The sequence below is a fragment of the Trichomycterus rosablanca genome, chromosome 14, assembly GCF_030014385.1.
Source record: "Trichomycterus rosablanca isolate fTriRos1 chromosome 14, fTriRos1.hap1, whole genome shotgun sequence".
NCBI classification, from domain to species: domain Eukaryota; kingdom Metazoa; phylum Chordata; class Actinopteri; order Siluriformes; family Trichomycteridae; genus Trichomycterus; species Trichomycterus rosablanca.
In genome coordinates, this window is record NC_086001.1 from 23,585,588 (window position 1) to 23,607,007 (window position 21,420).

At 33.2% G+C, this 21,420-nt stretch overlaps 1 protein-coding gene, 1 long non-coding RNA gene and 1 other non-coding gene across 4 annotated transcripts; all 3 read left to right on the forward strand.

Annotated features, from left to right (window-relative positions):
- Positions 1-2,486: 2,486 nt before the first annotated feature.
- On the forward strand, positions 2,487-2,558 carry trnaq-uug (transfer RNA glutamine (anticodon UUG)). The gene has a single exon. It is a non-coding gene; the product is annotated as a tRNA-Gln (tRNA).
- A 1,385-nt stretch (positions 2,559-3,943) lies between these two features.
- Positions 3,944-6,324, forward strand: LOC134325945 (uncharacterized). Of its 2 annotated transcripts, XR_010014420.1 has the most exons (5): positions 3,944-4,230; positions 4,987-5,148; positions 5,237-5,282; positions 5,549-5,664; positions 6,017-6,324. It is a non-coding gene; the product is annotated as an uncharacterized LOC134325945 (long non-coding RNA). The 2 variants fall into 2 exon arrangements; XR_010014419.1 differs by having other exon boundaries at positions 3,945-4,230; positions 4,987-5,282.
- Positions 6,325-15,491: 9,167 nt separating this feature from the next.
- Positions 15,492-17,894, forward strand: LOC134326220 (zinc finger protein 180-like). The gene is made up of 3 exons (XM_063008402.1): positions 15,492-15,509; positions 16,719-17,496; positions 17,842-17,894. The coding sequence occupies exons 1-3, from the start codon at positions 15,492-15,494 to the stop codon at positions 17,892-17,894; spliced, it is 849 nt and encodes a 282-aa protein (XP_062864472.1).
- Positions 17,895-21,420: the final 3,526 nt, after the last annotated feature.

The following is a 21,420-nucleotide window of genomic DNA, read 5'->3' on the forward strand; positions in this document are numbered from 1 at the left end:
TCCACAGTCGACTGTCAGTGGTATTATAACAAAGTGGAAGCGATTGGAAACAAAGTACCATGTAAAATGACAGAGCGGGGTCAGCGGATGCTGAGGCACATAGTGCACAGAGGTCGCCAACTTTCTTCAGAGTCGATCGGTACAGACCTCCAAACTTCATGTGGCCTTCAGATTACCTCAAGAACAGAGTGTAGAGCTTCATGGAATGGGTTTCCATGGCCGAGCAGCTGCATCCAAGCCTTACATCACCAAGTGCATGGTCTAAAGCAGCCTTTCTCAACCGGGGTGCCGTCTGGCTTTGTCAGGGGTGCCGTCAAAAATATTCTGATAGTGATGGGTCGTTCTCGAACGATCCGATTCTATTGAACGGCTCTTTAAAATGAACAAAAGGAACCGAGTCGCGCCTCTGGGAGCCGCTATATATATATATTTATTTCTGCGCAGTTCTTAGCGGCTGTAATCCACCCAGTCTGCTTCGCATCAGTACAGGGAATTAATCAGTCATAATAAGTGCTGTTTATTGTCCAAATTCAAATTCGAAAACAGAGAGCAGAGAGCGAGCGAGACACACACAGAGAGAGAGAGAGAGAGACACACACACAAACTGATCGTTATTACTACCTCATTACTGTAAATATTATAATTTTTATTGTTATTATTTTGCACTGTTTTTTAAATATTTTATTCTATTTTATTATTGTATTTTATATTTTTTTGCACGTGTAACTGTTTTGTATATATTTGTTCTTTTTTATTGTTATTTTTATTATTTCTCTGTAACTTGCTTTGGCAATACGAATGTCCTTATTTGTCATGCCAATAAAGCTTTTTTTGAGTTGAGAGAGCCATAACCGAGCTACAGAGAGAACATGCAGAAAAGAAGCAGTGCTCTTAGTATAATGACAAATAATTGAGAAATAAACTATAAACTTGTTTAATTATGTTAAATCTGATTCGTTCATGGCGTGAACTGAGCTTTTCAAGCCTAACTTATATCAAGAACAAGTACAGGGAGCGACTGAGGGCTCTGGACCAGGAGTTCCATGTCTGCCTCTCATCCATCCCTGCCAGAAAAGGGCGATTGTGTGCATCATCCCAGGCTCAGGTTTCCCATTAAAAGTAAGTCACGTTTCAGGAGTCGGGCTCGGCCCCTTAGTTCCAGTGAAAGAAACTCTTAATTCTTCAGCATTCCAAGAGATTTTGGACAATTTCATGCTCTCAACTTTGTGGGAACAGTTTGGGGATGGCCCCTTCCTGTTCCAACATGACTGCGCACCAGTGCACAAAGCGAGATCCATAAAGATGTGGATGAGTGAGTTTGGTGTGGAAGAACTTGACTGGCCTGCACAGTCCTGATCTCAACCCAATAAAACACCTTTTGGATGAATTAGAGTGGAGACTGCGAGCCATGTCTTCTCATCCAACATCAGTGTCTGACCTCACAAATGCGCTTCTGGAAGAATGGTCAAAAATTCCCATAAACACACTCCTAAACCTTCCCAGAAGAGTTGAAGCTGTTATAGCTGCAAAGGATGGGCCGACATTATATTAAATTAAATGGGACCTCACTCAAGTTCATATGCGTGTGAAGGCAGACGAGCGAATATTTTTGGCAATATAGTGTAGTTTTCATAGGACAAACATACAAGAACCCACAAAACCTCTTAGATGTGTATTAAGAAAGTCTGAACATAAGAAATGACTAGACAGTGATGTCTGAAGTAGGACTGAGATCTCAGATCATTAAAATAACATGAAACTAATTACGGGTTACAAATGGTTTTTGTGCTGCCATGCAGCTGGTTGAATGGAGTTAGTGTAGAATTATGTACAAAGATCTAAAGAGAACAGATGAACTGGCTGGTTAGCTCAGTTGGTTAGAGCGTGGTGCTAATAACACCAAGGTTGCGGTTAACGATTAAAGCTAGCATGGCTGAGAGTCAGGTGAGCATGTGCTGCGTATCAGGACTTTCTAACCTGAGTAATTTAATCACTGAAAGTAAGAATTCACCCTGTTCTTCTGCCATCTTTAATTCTGGCTTCATTTTACCTAATGAACGTGGCATGACCTTTATAAATGCTTACAATCAATTTTGTCAATGGCAAAAATAAATAAATAAATAAAAAAAAAGAGAACTGCTGTGTAATTTAGTGAATTCTTGCACTGCACATGGCAGAAGACTAAAATAAATGTAGACCGTGTAGAATAAAAGTATTAGGAAAGTATGAGGTTACAGCATCAGCTTTTATTTATTCTTAAAAGAAAAATACATGAACCTCAGTCATCTCACACGATCTGTTCTGCTCAACAACAGTAAAGCTCTCCATCGTTTCTGTGTGGCAGCTCCATAAAGGGCTGTCAGTGTCAAGTGCCGCTCCATCCCAAAATATAATCGCAAATCATTGTTTACAGCGCCATCAAACAGCCAACTTGCTCTTAAATGACTAATTATTAACTTTTGGGCTTAAGTAAAACCTCACTGTGTGGTTCCATGGTGTAATGGTTAGCACTCTGGACTTTGAATCCAGTGATCCGAGCACAAATCTCGGTGGAACCTGGTTTTATTTAGGTAAAAACACTCTTATCAATGATGAGTAGAGAATAGTGTTCCACATGTGACTGTTCTATGCCAAATTGTAACACCAAAAGGCAAATCATTGTCATTGATTCACCATTTGCTGAGTAAATAAAGCCAAAAAGAAAAATACACACACACACACAACTTCAGACTTTACTTTTACATCTCAGATTTTTTAAATTTACGTGATTTATATAATTCTGAGCTAATTTAGAAGTTTTCAGTCAGTAAATAAAAGTAATTTTAGTCAAACATTGCCACCCAGGTATCAAAATAACTATTCCACTGTTAAACTGCACCGAGTTAAGTTTAGCCCAGGAAAAAATGTACTGTGAAGTTTTACAGTAAAACTGTTAAGTTTACAGTTAAACCATAAAAGTTCATAGTTCTACTGTCATTTTTACAGTTTGACCATGAGTACAACTGTGAACTCTCATGTTACCATGAAGTTCATGGTAACCTTCTCAGTGTTTAATAATATTGACTGTGAAGTTTACAGTTTAACTGTTAAGTTTACAGTTGAACCATTATAGTTCATAGTTCTACTGTCATTTTTACAGTTTGACCATGAGTACAACTGTGATTTCTCATGTTACCATGAAGTTCATGGCCACCTCTTCCGGTGATTAATAATATTGACTGTGAAGTTTACAGTTTAACTGTTAAGTTTACAGTTGAACCATTATAGTTCATAGTTCTACTGTCATTTTTACAGTTTGACCATGAGTACAACTGTGAACTTTCATGTTACCATGAAGTTCATGGCCACCTCTTCCGTTGTTTAATAATATTGACTGTGAAGTTTACAGTTCAACTGTAAACATGATATTGTTGAATTGTGAAATTCAGTCAACTTACAGTTTAAAGTTCAACTAGGAATAGTTCATAGTCACCTCTTCTAATGTTTGATGTTTACAGTAATTTACAGTTTAACTATGGTCATATAGGTAAATGACAATATACAATATCAAGACAATAATAATGTATATAATATTTATGTATTATTTAAAGTAGGTATGTGAATGAAGGGTGTAAATGTATGTGTGTGGGGGTAAATTAATTACATGACATGAAAAACATGTCAAAAAGACATTATTTACATCTAAAAAATTAGATGATAAACAATATTCCAATAAAAAAAAGAATACAGCACAGATTTACATATTTATAATATTACAAAAATACAAATAACCTCATGCAGACAGGACAAATATTACATTACATCAATATTACATCAGACAGATGACTTTATAACCTTTTATTCTGCCTGTTCTGCACAAACCTCTCTTCTACACACATCATGTCAGACATCATGTCAGTCTGGACATCTGGGCATGCGCACATGCGCACTTGATTTGAGACCGTTATTTCAACCAAGCGTCTCGAGCTTCGCGTCAGGTGAACCGCGGAAATACAAATTTAGTCTCAGTTTCAGTGATTTAATTCTCAAAAACGAGTCTGTTAAAGTCCGCGCTGTGTATCTGCTTAAAGATAAAGTTCCTGCCACATGTGTTATTGAGTCAGAATTTATTAAAGGACAAGAATCTGACGACGGAGAATCTCGTCAACGGCTAAACTGTTTATCTGGAAAGTGAGAAATGGATAAAAAGACGTTGGTGAAGCGGCGCGCGCTAAACCCTGAAGTTCGATGGTAAGTCATTAACTTAAACAGTTTATAATAATACACAATAATATATTTACTATGCCTGAAATGTTATTAAAAATAAATGGCCATTTTAGAAAGCCGAAAATAACACAGGTCTCAGGATTCTATGTCTTCAAATGAGTTACTTGGGACGTTAGCTAAACCATTAGCATTAACAGTCTGTTATCTGACGGTAGTTGATTGTGCTCTTTTTAAATGTGTAGTAATACTTGTAACGCGTTAAGACTGGTACAATTACTTAGTTTATAGTGTTGTTACAGTGCTGAACTGCACTATAATAAACCTATCACTTTTTATAATTCTAAGTGTACAGATAATATAAATGCTTTTAATATTTCCTACAAGACAATTCACCTTTTATGTCTTATTTATACACGTCTTAATTAAAAGTGAACGTTAACCTGCAAGTTGCTCCTAAAATAGTGGAGGTTCAGCATTTTCTTTGGAATGATGGGTGATATGTGTGCTTTAAATTATTGCTGTGAAACTGGGGCAGTTGATCAAAGTTTATATGATTTATTCAGGAAATGTCTATTAACACACATTTCAGGTTTTCCTACTCTTTCCCTACTCCCTATAAAACTTGGGCACCACCTAAGCCCAAGCCCAGTGACCACACCACGTAAGCCCACCAACAACCCAGGGAAAACCCTGCATTTGTGCCACTGTGTTTAAGCTATTGTAGCATTCTGTTAACTACAGATTTTAAATATGAAATTAAAAACAGTATTTTTATTCCAGGAAAATGACCACATGTCAAGGAGGGCTGCTGAGGTTGATAGAGTCTCAGTGTCCAACAGAGAAGACCCGGATATTGTAGATAACAGTATCTGCCTACATTTACATCAGCACATCAGGATGGGTTTTTCATATTCTAGTTCATGATAGTAGCAGCACGTTTCAGTACATTGCTTTACAACCACATCCACAGAATGTTACTGTTTTTGTAGATAACTCAGATAACTACATATTCTAAATCATTTCATTCTAGGACTATGCTGTAAGAGAGAACATTGCCTGGATCTGGGAAACTTAAAGTAAGTGCTAGTTGATTTTAAAAAAATAGATTGTGTTTAAAATATATTTGTGTAAAAACATGTAAAACAACTCACTTCTTTACAGTTTTGGTGCTGACAATATCTATTCATCCATCCATTCAGCTACCTTTGTGCCCGCCTGCCCATCTATATATGCTTAAAGCCCTGACTGTTTTTAGCTTCTGTTGGGTGTGTTACTACGGGGTAAATGCTAAACTGTGTACTGATTGCATAGCTGCTGATTAATTGTTTGATTCTTTTTCTAGTAACTAGTGAATCAGATGGGCCATGCCGATCCATCTTAAGGCAGTCTGGGCTACTAAAATAATGAAATTAAAAAGAGAGAAGATCTGTCTGCGTCAGTGCATTAGTGCAGATGAAGGTAAGTCATGTTTTTCAGCAATAAATATTTTTTGCACCATAAGAATTAATGGTGAGATCACAAAGTTCTTATATCTCGTCATATATTGAGCACTCAAACAACAGATTATATATAAAAAATATAATACACGGTACTTTGTCTGTCACTTTAATTTCTGCTTAAGATCAATCAATCTTTTGAACATGTATAAACATATGTCTGCATTTATATATTGATACGCTCACCAAGTATATGCTTTATGATACATCAGATGTAATGCATTGCTGATCAAATATATTAGGGCCCCTGTAGCTTAGAGGTGATGGCGGCAAATGTTTGATTATTTATTTTATTTATTTTTGCATTTTTAAAGGTGGTCGAACAGATTTTCCCCATTAAAAAGGTCCAGAAAGTGTAACTTCACCAGCACATTCAACAATGTGGACCAGCTAGGAAAACAAGAGGTGTAATTCATGTCACAATTCACGCCCCACACACACACAAAGAAATAGGACACATCCAAGCACCCAATACTGCCATAATTAAATGCATAGTGAATGATTATGAATTAGATTTTTCATTATGTATGTATAGAGTTTATATATAGATTTATACCACAATACATTATTCAGTTATATAATTGTATATATTACTGTATAATAAAAATATATTATTGTATAATTACCATCGTAAAATTAATTATTAAGTGTAATATAATTATTTTATTATATAACAAATACAATTTATTACTATTATTTTCTATATTACTATTGTTATATTACATTTAACATTACAATATAGAATGCCAAGTTGGTACATGTGTTATCAGTTTACCATTTAGAAGGAATCTTTACCAGTTGTTTTTGTGCCTGTGTTTGAAATTATACCATTGCTTCATAAATGGAGTTGTGAGATCTATACATTGTATTGTATTGTATAATGTCAAAGTACAGTAATTACAATCAAAGTAAACTGTGAAGTTCAGAGTAAAACTGTTTACCAAGTTTACAGTGGAACTGTTAAACTTCACAGTAAAATAATTAATCAGGTTTACAGTTTTACTATGTAACTTTTTTATAGTAGAACTGTGAAATAATTCAGTGTTTTACTGTAAAAGTTCATAGTGGAGCTGTCAACTAGATTACTATGAAAGTTCACAGTAGAACCATGAAGTGGCCAAATTACCATCAATTCATAGTAGAACTGTAAAATAATTCACAGTTTTACTATGAAATTTCACAGTACATTTTTTCCTGGGCTCTGTCCTTCTACAGCATCTCTGATACAATGAAGCTCCTCCACAGAGTTCAGACCACGTTCACTCAGCTCCTCTACCCGGGGTTTTATCTTCATTCAGGATCAAAAGTGAAACTGTCCGATTTAACAAATTAAATGTAAAATGTACATGAAAGTGTAACATTAAACCGTTTGAGTGATTTTAGAATATGTGAGTCTATTAAAAGAAAAAACTTATTATAAAAATAATGACCGCCGCTCAGGTGGCGCAGCAGTAAAAGAGACGCGCTGCAACCAGGGCTGGATTCAGATACCTGGTATCGAATCCAGCTTTGCTTTGCCGGTTTGAAGCTGAGTGGCTATATGAGCAACGATTGGCCAGTTGCTCATGTGGGGGGTGGGACAAAGAACCGGATGTGGGTCTCTCTCTGTCAGAATGCGATTACGTTCTCTGCCGGCTGATTGCAGGCGCTTGCACAGGGATGGGAGAGGGTGCTCTTAGGGTGTGTCTCTCCGTATGCAACGCTAGGTGGCGTCAAACTCATCAATGTGTGGGTGGCAAAGATGCATCTGGCTGCTGCTCGTGTTACGGAGGGGATACGGGTTAGCTTCAATCACCTCTGTCAGGGCAGGGTTCGGCATAGACAGAGAGGAAGCATGATGCTAATTGAACAATTGGATGCGCTAAAAGGGGAGAAAAAGGGTTAAAATAAATAAATAAATAAATAATAATAATAATTACAACAGCAGTAGCGAGCGCTTATGAGCAGTAATAACTGAGAGACGTTTGATGTTTCTAGGCTGTTTAGTACATTAAGCCACATTAAGTGTTTTAGACTCCTGGAAAAGCTGATTCTCACCTAATTTCTCCTGAGCTGTAAAACACAAGTTTAAAAGTTAATTTTTTTATTTTTTTGTAGTTTTTACAGTATAATTTCCTGTCGTACGAGCAGGACGGTGAGTGTTTTACTGTAGTAAGAATAAAAATATGAGCTGATCTTTGTCTCACTGTGTTGCTTTGATGAAGAAAAAGCTGCTGGGTCAGTGTGTAACAGGAGGTTTGGAGTGAAGGTGGGTGTGTGTGGATAAAAGGGCCCAACAGTGGCAACCTGGCAGTGATGAGGCTTGAACCGGCAACTTTCTGATTACTGGACCAGTAACTTATCCACTAGGCTACAACTGCCAATAAACTTTATTGTAGTGAATTAATTTGTTTAGGAAAAACTCCCAGCATACAGTCAGGTAGATCTAGCAAAGTCCATTAAAATGATGCATTTCTTTGTAACCCTCCAACAGTGATGGACTGCATTGTGTGTGAGGGCAAAACAATCTTGGATCCTTGTCCAGGCAAGTTTGATAAAGTTCCAGTTGATTGGAGGTGAACTGTGTTTACTGACAAGGGTTTTCTGAAGTATTCCAGATATGGCACAAACACATAGTCTGAGGTACAGGTACAAGTTCAAATGGTATTCAATATTGTCTTATTCAATATTGTGAATTTGTGTATACTTAAATAGCTGCTTTCTGGTTTTATTGTATTTCTGCTTCCTATCGTCCAAGTTTTTTTTTTTTTTTAATTGAGTTTGTACATAAAAACGTAGAGGTTGTGGTCACCCGGCAGTTAATATAAAGGATTTTTAATTAAATGGTAATATAAGTGCACTTTTAAATGTTCAAAGACAAACACACATAATGTGCACGGTTGTGTAGTGTTTTTTTTTTTTTTTTGTACATTTCTAATAATTTGTTGATAGAGACGAGCTCAAAAAGGCGCTGTGAAGCACAGTTCTGTAGTGTTTTAGTGATTTTGTAAATTCCTTTTAATTTATTATAGTATAATTACAAAATGCATTTTCAGCATAAGTTAAGCTCAAAAAAACGTTTTAAGCACAGATCTTTAGTGTTTAGTGCTTCTTTACATTCTTTATTTACAAATACATTATAAAAAAATGTTTAAGTGCCAGGACAGCTCATAATTATTATTATTATTATTATTTTTATTATTATAATTATTATTGTTATTATTAATATTATTATCATTACCATTATCGTTATTATTATCATTATTATTATTATCATTATTATTATTATTATTATGCTGTGTGTTATTGAGTCACTCTCTAAATAGGATCCACCAATGGATCGCTGTTCCGCTCGGAGGCTTGGCGGACTTCAGCGAATGGGATTGCAGCACCCCAGCGTCGTAGGTTCCATCAGCCAATCCTCGCGGGTGATCCGGGAGCGGAGGCGGGACTTAACGCATAAGAACCCGTCGTTCATTCTATTTCATTCGTTTCATTTGTGCCTGCGATACACTCGGCGTTACTAAAACAGCTACGAACCAAAACTTAAAGTAAACGCTACGTGAAATAATGACTAAACTCTCACTAATAAAATAAACGTTCAGCGTGTGAAGAATCCTAAAGCGACCTGAGCAGTGTTGGGGTAGTTACTCAAAACAGTAATCCATTACTCATTACTTATTACTTAACTAAAATTTTAATGGGATTACTTTACTCATTACATCCTGGAAAATGTAATCTCGTTCCTCATTACTTTACTTTCATGTTACATTCTAAACCCAAACAAATACTGTATACTGGAATCACATCTACAAACAAATTCCATTTATTTACTTTATTTATTTAGTTTCAGAAAAATCCTCTCTTGTACAGAGATGTGTTTGTGTTTGTTTCTGCTTTAAAACATACACGCCATGAACCAATCAGATTTAACATCATTAAACGAGTTTATTCCTTAATTATTTGTTCTTATACTAGAGGAGCGACTCGGTTCCTTTAGTTCATTTTAAAGAGTCGTTCAATAGAATCGGTTCGTTCAGTAACTGTAATGTCATTACAAATATGTAACTGTAACGCGTTACATTACTTCGTTACAGATAAAAAGTAATCACGTGACTGTACCGCGTTCCCCCCAACACTGTAGCTGAGAGATACAGGGCTAATGGAGATGTTTTACTGCTAAGCTGCTGTTCAACTCCAGTCCAGTTGGTGACGCTGGTGCGTCTTAAGTTGTTCTGCCAACCGCCATTAAACATCATAAGAAGAACAAGAAGCTGCTGTGTTTGTACTGTAGAGCCTCATCTGTAAGTAAAATATGTATTTAATTATAACCCTTATATTTCATTATAACCACATTCTAATTAATAATAAAACTAGAGTTTATAATAAAACATCACTGTGAGGATTTGAGAAGCTTTAACTCCAGTTTTATGTAAACAAACAAACTATTAGCTGCTCCGCTAACTGTTAGCATCACACATGATTCAGTACTGATGAACCGATTCATTGAACCGAATCAGTCCATTGTAACGGATTCAGAGTTTATTCATTATTAAATCTAACATTTTGATATAAACGCGTCACATTTTCAGCTTTGTTTACAGTGTTTAATGTTTGATAGAAACAGCGAGTTCTTGTAGCTTTGTTTCCAGGTTGTTTTACAGGTTTATAGTAAAAGTTAAAAGTATTAGTACAGCACTGTTATTGGGAGTGGATGAGAAACTAGATGTAAAGAACATCAGACTTCATCATTTCACTTTGGGCCACAAAACCACTTCCACCAAACTCAAAGGGTTGTTTCCCAGACAGGGATTAAGGCTTATAGTCCAGGACTACATTTAGCTTTAAATAGAGAATCTCCATTCAAAATGCTGTGTAGTCTAGGACTAGGCTTAATCCCTGTCTGTGAAACCAACCCAAAAAGTTCTATTAGAAGTCTTTTCTGTCTGATGCTGCTCAGTCCCACAATAGTTTCAACATTTTCACTCTGTTTACAGCCTCACAGCATTAAAAATAAACAGTTAAAACAGTCTGAAAGAGTATTCCTGGATTTCTCTTTAATAGGGAATAAAGTACATTTGTCTATCTGTCCGTCTGCCTGTCAGATCTTTTAATAATGCAGTCAGCAGAAGAGGGACACGTCACCCCCATAGATCTACAAAATGAAGGATTCCAAGAGAAACTAATAAAAAAGGAGGAGGAAGAAGATGGAAGTTACTTCTGTAAGTAAATGTGGAGCAATTTGCCATGTTAGTACAGTACAGTGTGGTTAGTATAGTAGAAATAATAAGAAAATGTGGATAGTGGGATTAGAACCTGTACTGTACCGTACTGTCCTGTGTAGAAGTGCTGATACTTCCAGTCTGGATTAAATCTAAGTAGTATTTATTTGTGGTAACTAAACCCACAACCTTCAGTTTCCTCCAGTTGTTGAGTTTCTTCTTCACATATTGATGAATTTCAGGTGAAGGATCTTTAATCCCTGTGGAACACGTCACCTCTGAGGAACACCTCACCCCAGAGGACCAACAGTGTGGAGGTTTCCAGATGAAGCCTGTGAAGAAGGAAGAACCTGAAGATAAAGATGAACTCAGTAAGATATTTTTTATCTTGAGTAAAATAAGATTTGGATTGAATAGAATCAGAGGAACCTGGGATGAAGCATCATACAGTGAAAGCTTGTATTGTGCTCATGCAGATCAGTGTGAGCAGGAAATGATGAATGCAGGATGAATCACGTTACAGGACTTTAGCATCAGATCTCAGTTTAACAATTACTAACAGTATTTATTATTTATAATGTTATAAATGTATTTATTATTTATAATGTTATAAATGTATTTGATTATTTATAATGTTATAAATGTATTTGATTATTTATAATGTTATAAATGTATTTGATTATTTATAATGTTATAAATGTATTTATTATTTATAATGTTATAAATGTATTTGATTATTTATAATGTTTTAAATGTATTTGATTATTTATAATGTTATAAATGTATTTGATTATTTATAATGTTATAAATGTATTTGATTATTTATAATGTTATAAATGTATTTGATTATTTATAATGTTATAAATGTATTTGATTATTTATAATGTTATAAATGTATTTATTATTTATAATGTTATAAATGTATTTGATTATTTATAATGTTATAAATGTATTTATTATTTATAATGTTATAAATGTATTTGATTATTTATAATGTTATAAATGTATTTTATTATTTATAATGTTATACATGTATTTTATTATTTATAATGTTATACATGTATTTTATTATTTATAATGTTATAAATGTATTTGATTATTTATAATGTTATAAATGTATTTGATTATTTATAATGTTATAAATGTATTTGATTATTTATAATGTTATAAATGTATTTGATTATTTATAATGTTATACATGTATTTGATTATTTATAATGTTATAAATGTATTTGATTATTTATAATGTTATAAATGTATTTGATTATTTATAATGTTATAAATGTATTGATTATTTATAATGTTATAAATGTATTTGATTATTTATAACGTTATAAATGTATATGATTATTTATAATGTTATAAATGTATTTGATTATTTATAATGTTATAAATGTATTTGATTATTTATAATGTTATAAATGTATTTGATTATTTATAATGTTATAAATGTATTTGATTATTTATAATGTTATAAATGTATTTGATTATTTATAACGTTATAAATGTATATGATTATTTATAATGTTATAAATGTATTTGATTATTTATAATGTTATAAATGTATTTGATTATTTATAATGTTATACATGTATTTGATTATTTATAATGTTATAAATGTATTTGATTATTTATAATGTTATAAATGTATTTGATTATTTATAATGTTATAAATGTATTTGATTATTTATAATGTTATAAATGTATTTGATTATTTATAATGTTATAAATATATTTGATTATTTATAATGTTATAAATGTATTTGATTATTTATAATGTTATAAATGTATTTGATTATTTATAATGTTATAAATGTATTTGATTATTTATAATGTTATAAATGTATTTGATTATTTATAATGTTATAAATGTATATTATTATTAATAATGTTATAAATGTATTTGATTATTTATAATGTTATAAATGTATTTGATTATTTATAATGTTATAAATGTATTTGATTATTTATAATGTTATAAATGTATTTGATTATTTATAATGTTATAAATGTATTTGATTATTTATAATGTTATAAATGTACTTGATTATTTATAATGTTATAAATGTATTTATTATTTATAATGTTATAAATGTATTTGATTATTTATAATGTTATAAATGTATTTGATTATTTATAATGTTATAAATGTATTTGATTATTCATAATGTTATAAATGTATTTGATTTTTTTAATGTTATAAATGTATTTATTATTTATAATGTTATAAATGTACTTGATTATTTATAATGTTATAAATGTATTTGATTATTTATAATGTTATAAATGTATTTGATTATTTATAATGTTATAAATGTATTTGATTATTTATAATGTTATGAATGTTTTTGATTATTTATAATGTTATAAATGTATTTATTATTTATAATGTTATAAATGTATTTGATTATTTATAATGTTATAAATGTATTTGATTATTTATAATGTTATAAATGTATTTGATTATTTGTAATGTTATAAATGTATTTAATTATTTATAATGTTATAAATGTTTTTACTATTTATAATGTTATAAATGTATTTGATGTTTTATAATGTTATAAATGTATTTGATTATTTATAATGTTTTAAATGTATTTATTATTTATAATGTTATACATGTATTTGATTATTTATAATGTTATAAATGTATTTGATTATTTATAATGTTATAAATGTATTTAATTATTTATAATGTTATAAATGTATTTGATTATTTATAATGTTATAAATGTATTTTATTATTTATAATGTTACAAATGTATTTTAATATTTATAATGTTACAAATGTATTTGATTATTTATAATGTTATAAATGTATTTGATTATTTATAATGTTACAAATGTATTTGATTATTTATAATGTTATAAATGTATATTATTATTTATAATGTTATAAATGTATTTGATTATTTTTAATGTTATAAATGTATTTGATTATTTATAATGTTATAAATGTTTTTATTTATTTATAATGTTATAAATGTATTTGATTATTTATAATGTTATAAATGTATTTAATTATTTATAATGTTATAAATGTATTTGATTATTTATAATGTTGTAAATGTATTTAATTATTTATAATGTTATAAATGTATTTGATTATTTATAATGTTATAAATGTATTTGATTATTTATAATGTTATAAATGTATTTTAATATTTATAATGTTATAAATGTATTTGATTATTTATAATGTTATAAATGTATTTATTATTTATAATGTTGTAAATGTATTTGATTATTTATAATGTTACAAATGTATTTGATTATTTATAATGTTATAAATATATTTGATTATTTATAATGTTATAAATGTATTTGATTATTTATAATGTTATAAATGTATTTGATTATTTATAATGTTATAAATGTTTTTATTTATTTATAATGTTATAAATGTATTTGATTATTTATAATGTTATAAATGTATTTAATTATTTATAATGTTATAAATGTATTTGATTATTTATAATGTTATAAATGTATTTGATTATTTATAATGTTATAAATGTATTTGATTATTTATAATGTTATAAATGTATTTTAATATTTCTAATGTTATAAATGTATTTTATTATTTCTAATGTTATAAATGTATTTTATTATTTATAATGTTGTAAATGTATTTGATTATTTATAATGTTATAAATGTATTTGATTATTTATAATGTTATAAATGTATTTGATTATTTATAATGTTGTAAATGTATTTGATTATTTATAATGTTGTAAATGTATTTGATTATTTATAATGTTGTAAATGTATTTGATTATTTATAATGTTGTAAATGTATTTGATTATTTTCAATGTTATAAATGTATTGATTATTTATAATGTTATACAGTGGGGCTAAAAAGTATTTAGTCAGCCACTGATTGTGCAAGTTCTCCTAGTTAGAAAGATGAGAGAGGTCTGTAATTTTCATCATAGGTACACTTCAACTATGAGAGACAAAATGAGAAAAAAAAATCCAGGAAATCACATTGTAGAATTTAAAGAATTTATTTGTAAATTATGGTGGAAAATAAGTATTTGGTCACCCACAAACAAGCAAGATTTCTGGCTCTCACAGACCTGTAACTTCTTCTTTAAGAAGCTCTTCTGTCCTCCACTCGTTACCTGTATTAATGGCACCTGTTTGACCTCGTTATCTGTATAAAAGACACCTGTCCACAGCCTCAAACAGTCAGACTCCAAACTCAACCATGGCCAAGACCAAAGAAAATTGTAGACCTGCACAAGGCTGGGAAGAGTGAATCTACTAGGCAAGCAGGTTGGTGTGAATAAATCAACTGTGGGAGCAATTGTAAGAAAATGGAAGACATACAAGACCATAATCTCCCTCGATCTGGGGCTCATCCCGTGGGGTCAAAATAATCATGAGAATGGTTAGCAAAAATGCCAGAACTACACAGAGGGACCTGATGAATGACCTGCAGAGAGCTGGGACCAAAGTAACAAAGGCTACCATCAGTAACACACTACGCCGAGAGGGACTCAAATCCTGCAGTTTCAGGCGTGTCCCCCTGCTTAAGCCAGTACATATCCAGGCCCGTCTGAAGTTTGCCAGAGAGCATATGGATGATCCAGAAGAGGACTGTGAGAATGTCATGTGGTCAGATGAAACCAAAATGGAACTTTTTGGTAAAAACTCAATTCGTCGTGTTTGGAGGAAGCAGAATCCTGAGTTGCACCATACCTACTGTGAAGCATGGGGGTGGAAACATCACGGTTTGGGGCTGTTTTTCTGCAAAGGGGACAGGACGACTGATCCGTGTTAAGGGAAGAATGAACGGGGCCATGTATCGTGAGATTTTAAGCCAAAACCTCCTTCCATCAGTGAGAGCATTGAAGATGGAACGTGGCTGGGTCTTCCAGCATGACAATGATCCCAAACACAATGCTCGGGCAACAAAGGAGTGGCTCCGTAAAAAGCATTTCAAGGTCCTGGAGTGGCCTAGCCAGTCTCCAGACCTCAACCCCATAGAAAATTTGTGGAGGGAGTTGAAAGTCCGTGTTGCCCCAAAACATCACTGCTCTAGAGGAGATCTGCATGGAGGAATGGGCCAAAATGCCAGCTACAGTGTGTGCAAACCTGGTGAAGACTTACAGGAAACGTTTGACCTCTGTCATTGCCAACAAAGGTTATGTTACAAAGTATTAAAGTTGAACTTTTGTTTTTGACCAAATACTTATTTTCCACCATAATTTACAATTAAATTCTTTAAAAATCCTACAATGTGATTTACTGGATTTTTTTTTCTCATTTTGTCTCTCATAGTTGAAGTGTAACTATCATGAAAATTACAGACCTCTCTCATCTCATCAAGTAGGAGAACCTGCACAATCAGTGGCTGACTAAATACTTTTTGGCCCCACTGTAAATGTATTTGATTATTTTCTGCTTCAGAACTGAACAAGGATTTCTGCTGCTCCTCGTGTCCACGTTCCTCTACAACCCAAAATCAGCTCCACAATCACATCAAGAGCTGCAACCATGATAAATATGAGACTCTGGTGAAGATTAAGACTGAACATGAGGATCTGACGCCCACCAGAAGCTCCAGTAATCAGCAAACGTCCTCTGGTACTGTCAGCATTAACACCTCTCTCAGTCCCACACAGGAAGAAGGAAACGTCTGCTCACAGTGTGGGAAGAGCTTCAAGTTCCAGTGTCGTCTCAAAATACACCAGCGCGTTCACACTGGAGAGAAACCATATCAGAGCTCACAGTGTGAAAAGAGTTTTATTACACAGAGTCATCTCAAAATACACCAGCACATTCACACTGGAGAGAAACCGTATCAGTGCTCACAGTGTGGAAAGAGTTTTATTACACAGAGTCATCTCAAAATACACCAGCGCATTCACACTGGAGAGAAACCATATCAGTGCTCACAGTGTGGAAAGAGTTTTAATAGACAGAGTCATCTCAAAATACACCAGCGCATTCACAGTGGAGAGAAACCGTATCAGTGCTCACAATGTGGAAAGAGTTTTATTTCACAGAGTCATCTTAAAGTACACCAGCGCATTCACACTGGAGTCAAACCATATCAGTGCTCACAGTGTGAAAAAAGTTTTATTCAACAGAATAATCTCAAAAGACACCAGTGCATTCACACTGGAGTGAAACCATGTCAGTGCTCACAATGTGGAAAGAGTTTTATTTCACAGAGTGATCTTAAAATACACCAGCGCATTCACACTGGACTAAAGCCGTATCAGTGCTCACAGTGTGGAAAGAGTTTTATTACACGTAGTAATCTCAAAGTACACCAGCACATTCACACTGGGGAGAAACCGTATAAGTGCTCAAAGTGTGAGAAGAGTTTTATTACACAATACAATCTAAAAATACACCAGCGCATTCACACTGGAGATAAATTATATCAGTGCTCACAGTGTGGAAAGAGTTTTAATAGACAGAGTAATCTTAAAACACACCAGCGCATTCACACTGGAGATAAACCGTATCAGTGCTCACAATGTGGAAAGAGTTTTGATAGACAGAGTGAGCTCAAAATACACCAGCGCATTCACAGTAGAGAGAAATCATATCAGTGCTCACAGTGTGGAAAGGATTGTAATACAAACAGTGATCTGAAAAAACACCAGCACATTCACACTGGAGAGAAACCCCATCAGTGTTCACAGTGTGGGAAGAGCTTTAGGTGTCTGAGTGCTCTTAAAATACACCAGCGCATTCACACTGGAGTAAAGCCGTATCAGTGCTCACAGTGTGGAAAAAGTTTTAATCAACATAGTAATCTCAAAAGACACCAGCGCATTCACACTGGAGAGAAACCGTATCAGTGCTCACAGTGTGGAAAGAGTTTTAATATACAGAGTAATCTCAAAATACACCAGAACATTCACATTTTACAGAAATGATGCTCACAGTGTTGGAGCTGCTTTGCTTATTTATCAGCATTTAGACACAAGAGTGACTCATCAGATTTTACCAAACAAGCTAAAATATAAAAATATAAAATATAGTGAGTGAGTGAGTGTTGGGGAGAAATGGTTAGCAATGAATGAATTATACTGTGTAATTAATAGGTAATTAATTACACAGTAAACATTAATAATATAATAAGTAAATAATAATAATAAAAGTATAAATCTTTAGGTTAAACTATTACTGGACATAATGTGATTATCTATAGTGGAGTGAATGGTGGATAGAACCAGGAGGTTTAGAGCCTGATGTAAGTGAATGCTATCAGTTAATAGTGGATTGAAAACAAAAAGTTATTGGAACGGCTAGCATATATTGGTCTTAGTGATACTGTGCTTGATTGGTTTTCTTCATACATTTCTAGACGTTTACAGTATGTTCACAGCAACTCCTGTTACTAGTGGTGTCCCTCAGGGCTCTGTCTTGGGGCCTCTACTATTTATAATTTACCTGCTTCCCACTGGACGTATCTTTAGGAAATACAACATTCAATTTTATTGTTATGCAGACGCAGTGTTGCCAACTTAGCGACTTTGTCGCTATATTTAGCGACTTTTCAGACCCCTCTAGCGACTTTTTTTCAAAAAAGCGACTAGCGACAAATCTAGCGACTTTTTCTGGTGTTATTGGAGACTTTTGGAGACTTGAACGTGAAAACACACATTGTTCTGCAGTTACTGTCCTTGAGCAGCGAATCCTGCCGAGAGCCCCTCCGCTGTTCCAAAGCACTCACAGGCGGTCAGTAGCACAGTCAGGGTTGCCAGATTGGGCGGTTTCCACCAAAATGTGCGGATTTTGTTGGAGATTGGCAGGGAAAAAACACTTTGGCAGGTGGAAAAATTTTGGGCTGGTTTGTAATCATTTCGGCTTAAAATGTAAATTAAAAAAACTATTGCTTTCTAAAGCAGGTGAAATATAAATAGGCCTACCTTCTCCCACCACATCCAACCCGTTGTCAAAAGTTTGATTTACAGGTTATTCTTTCCAGTCCAAGACACTGTTGCCACGCCCATCAATACAGTGATTCATATGTTAGACAAGTGATTTGAGTTGAACATGAAGGTAAGCAAGTCTCGTACATATAACCTTTCATATGTATGAGAGGTTAAACTTTCATTGCTTGCAAGTTTATTTTTATTTACTTGCAAAGGGTTGTGTGTCCTATCATAAATAATGCATTTTACAAACTTGGTAGCCTACTTCAAAGACATGCAAGCAAAATAATTTGTCCTTTATAATGTATAATTACTGATCTGTACATTTTAAGATATTAATTTGTACGTCATGATGGTTTAACTGGTTTATTATTTGTGAAATGCTAAAAAAATCATCTGCTTACCGTGTGTTTTGGGTGTTTTTTCATGCATTTTGGCTGAAAATTACTGTCGCAATCTGGTAACCCTGCCCAGAGTAGCTTAGTGTTGTCTTAAAAAACAAAAACAAACCACGAATCAACAGAAGAATGTTCATTTGTAGTTCTAAACATATTTAGGGTGTTTTTACCCACTTTTTGTTTCTCCCACGATGTTATGCCTCTCTTCTACAGCGTCAATTACATGCAAATTGACCTTATGCAAATTAGGCGATGACGTCATTTAGCGACTTCTAGCGACTTTTAGGACAGCCAATAGCTACTTTCTTTACTGAGGAGTTGGCAACACTGTGCAGACGACACCAAGCTATTCCTGTCCACTGTGCTCACGGCTACTCTTCCTCCTTCATCTCTCTCTGATTGGCTAATAGAATAAAGAACATGGTTCTCTTACAATGTTCTCAAATAAAATGCTGATAAAACTGAAATTCTTCTTATAGGTAGAAAATCTCCTCTCTCTAAATCTAACAAATTCTCAGTGATGATGAAGAACTCAGTCGTCTCTCCTTCCACTCACAATCTTTCATTTCATGCACATATTAACAATATCACACGATCCGCTTATTTACATTTACGTAACATAAATCGTCTACGTCCATTCCTCCTAGAAGTGCGGATGTTCTTGTTCATGCCCTGGTCACACCTCGAATTGATTATTGTAACTCTCTTCTTTTTGGTCTACCTCATATGGGAGCTAGAGCTTTTAGCTACTCTGCCCCACATCTCTGGAACTCTCTCCCTCCTGACATTTGCACCATTGATTCAATCCCTAGTTTCAAAACATGCCTTAAAACGTATTTCTTTAAACTTGCCTACCCTTAATCTGTGTCATTAATTATGTACTAATGTTTTGTATTGTAAGGTGTCCTTGAGTGTTTTGAAAGGCGCCCATAAATAAAATGTATTATTATTATTTTTATATGTTGGCACAGATGTTACTTATACTTGTTTTTCACACATTTTCATAGTTTGGCTTATACAGAGGTGGAAAGTAACAAATTACATTTAGTCGTGTTAATATAATTAAGTATTTTTTTTGTGTACTTGTACTTTTTAAAGTAGATTTTACAACCTGTAATTTTACTTTTACTTAAGTATGTTCTGTATTAAGATTTGTACTTCGCTACATTTTAAATGACTTTCGTTACTGAGTAAAAAAAAAAAAACAATAAAAAAAAGTTGACATCAAACCTACTAGTATTTGTACCGTTGTAGTCGTAGTCGCAATTTAACTGTTGCGGGATGCGTTTTGTTCTGTATTTTTATCAGTGGGAGAGAAATGCTACAGATTAGACTGAGACAGGGTGATGTGTATGAAACAGAAGGAAACTGCTGCTACCATGGGAATTACAAAGTGTTTAGTTATTATTTAAAGTAGTGTTCACTTTTAATCTTGGTAACGCCGTGTTAGCAGGTTTATCAGCATAACAACCTGTTTATTACTCCGAAATATAAAGTACCATAACTCTGTTTATAACAGTGCTGCTGGGTCCTAGTGCCCTTGATCTCACCTTAAAATAAATGCTAATCACAACAACCGATAAAATAAAAACATTAGTTTAGCATTACGTGCAAAATTGAGAAAGCTTAAAAAAACACAGATGAGGGGATAAAAAAGCGTGTGAGGAACACATGTGAGAAACAGCATGTCCAAAATGCATAAAAGGTTTATTCAGAGCATTTCTTTCTTTAGCTAACTTTGCCAGTTCATTCAGTCTGTCCTTTTGAGTAGAGACTATCGGCCTCGTCTCAAATGACACCTACTCCCTACTTAGGGCACTACTTAAATTAAACATTGTACTAAACAGTTACTTTCAATATAACTTTTTATTGCTGGTTAAAAACTTCACCACCTTAATTCAATTTAAATAATTTAGCAGGAGAAATAACTCGCATCATAGCATGAACAAACTGAGACACACTTCACTAAAAGTCAAATGGTTTTTGTGCTGCCATGCAGCTGGTTGAATGGAGTTAGTGTAGAATTATGTACAAAGATCTAAAGAGAGAACAGTTGGACTGGCCGGTTATCTCAGTGGGTTAGAGCGTGTTGCTAATACCGCCAAAGGTGTGGGTTCGATCCCCGTACAGGCCACACCCACTTTTGGAATTAATCTAACAAACAAGTGAACCTTCTCTAACTAGCAGGTCCTATTGACCTGGGCTTCAAACGTCTC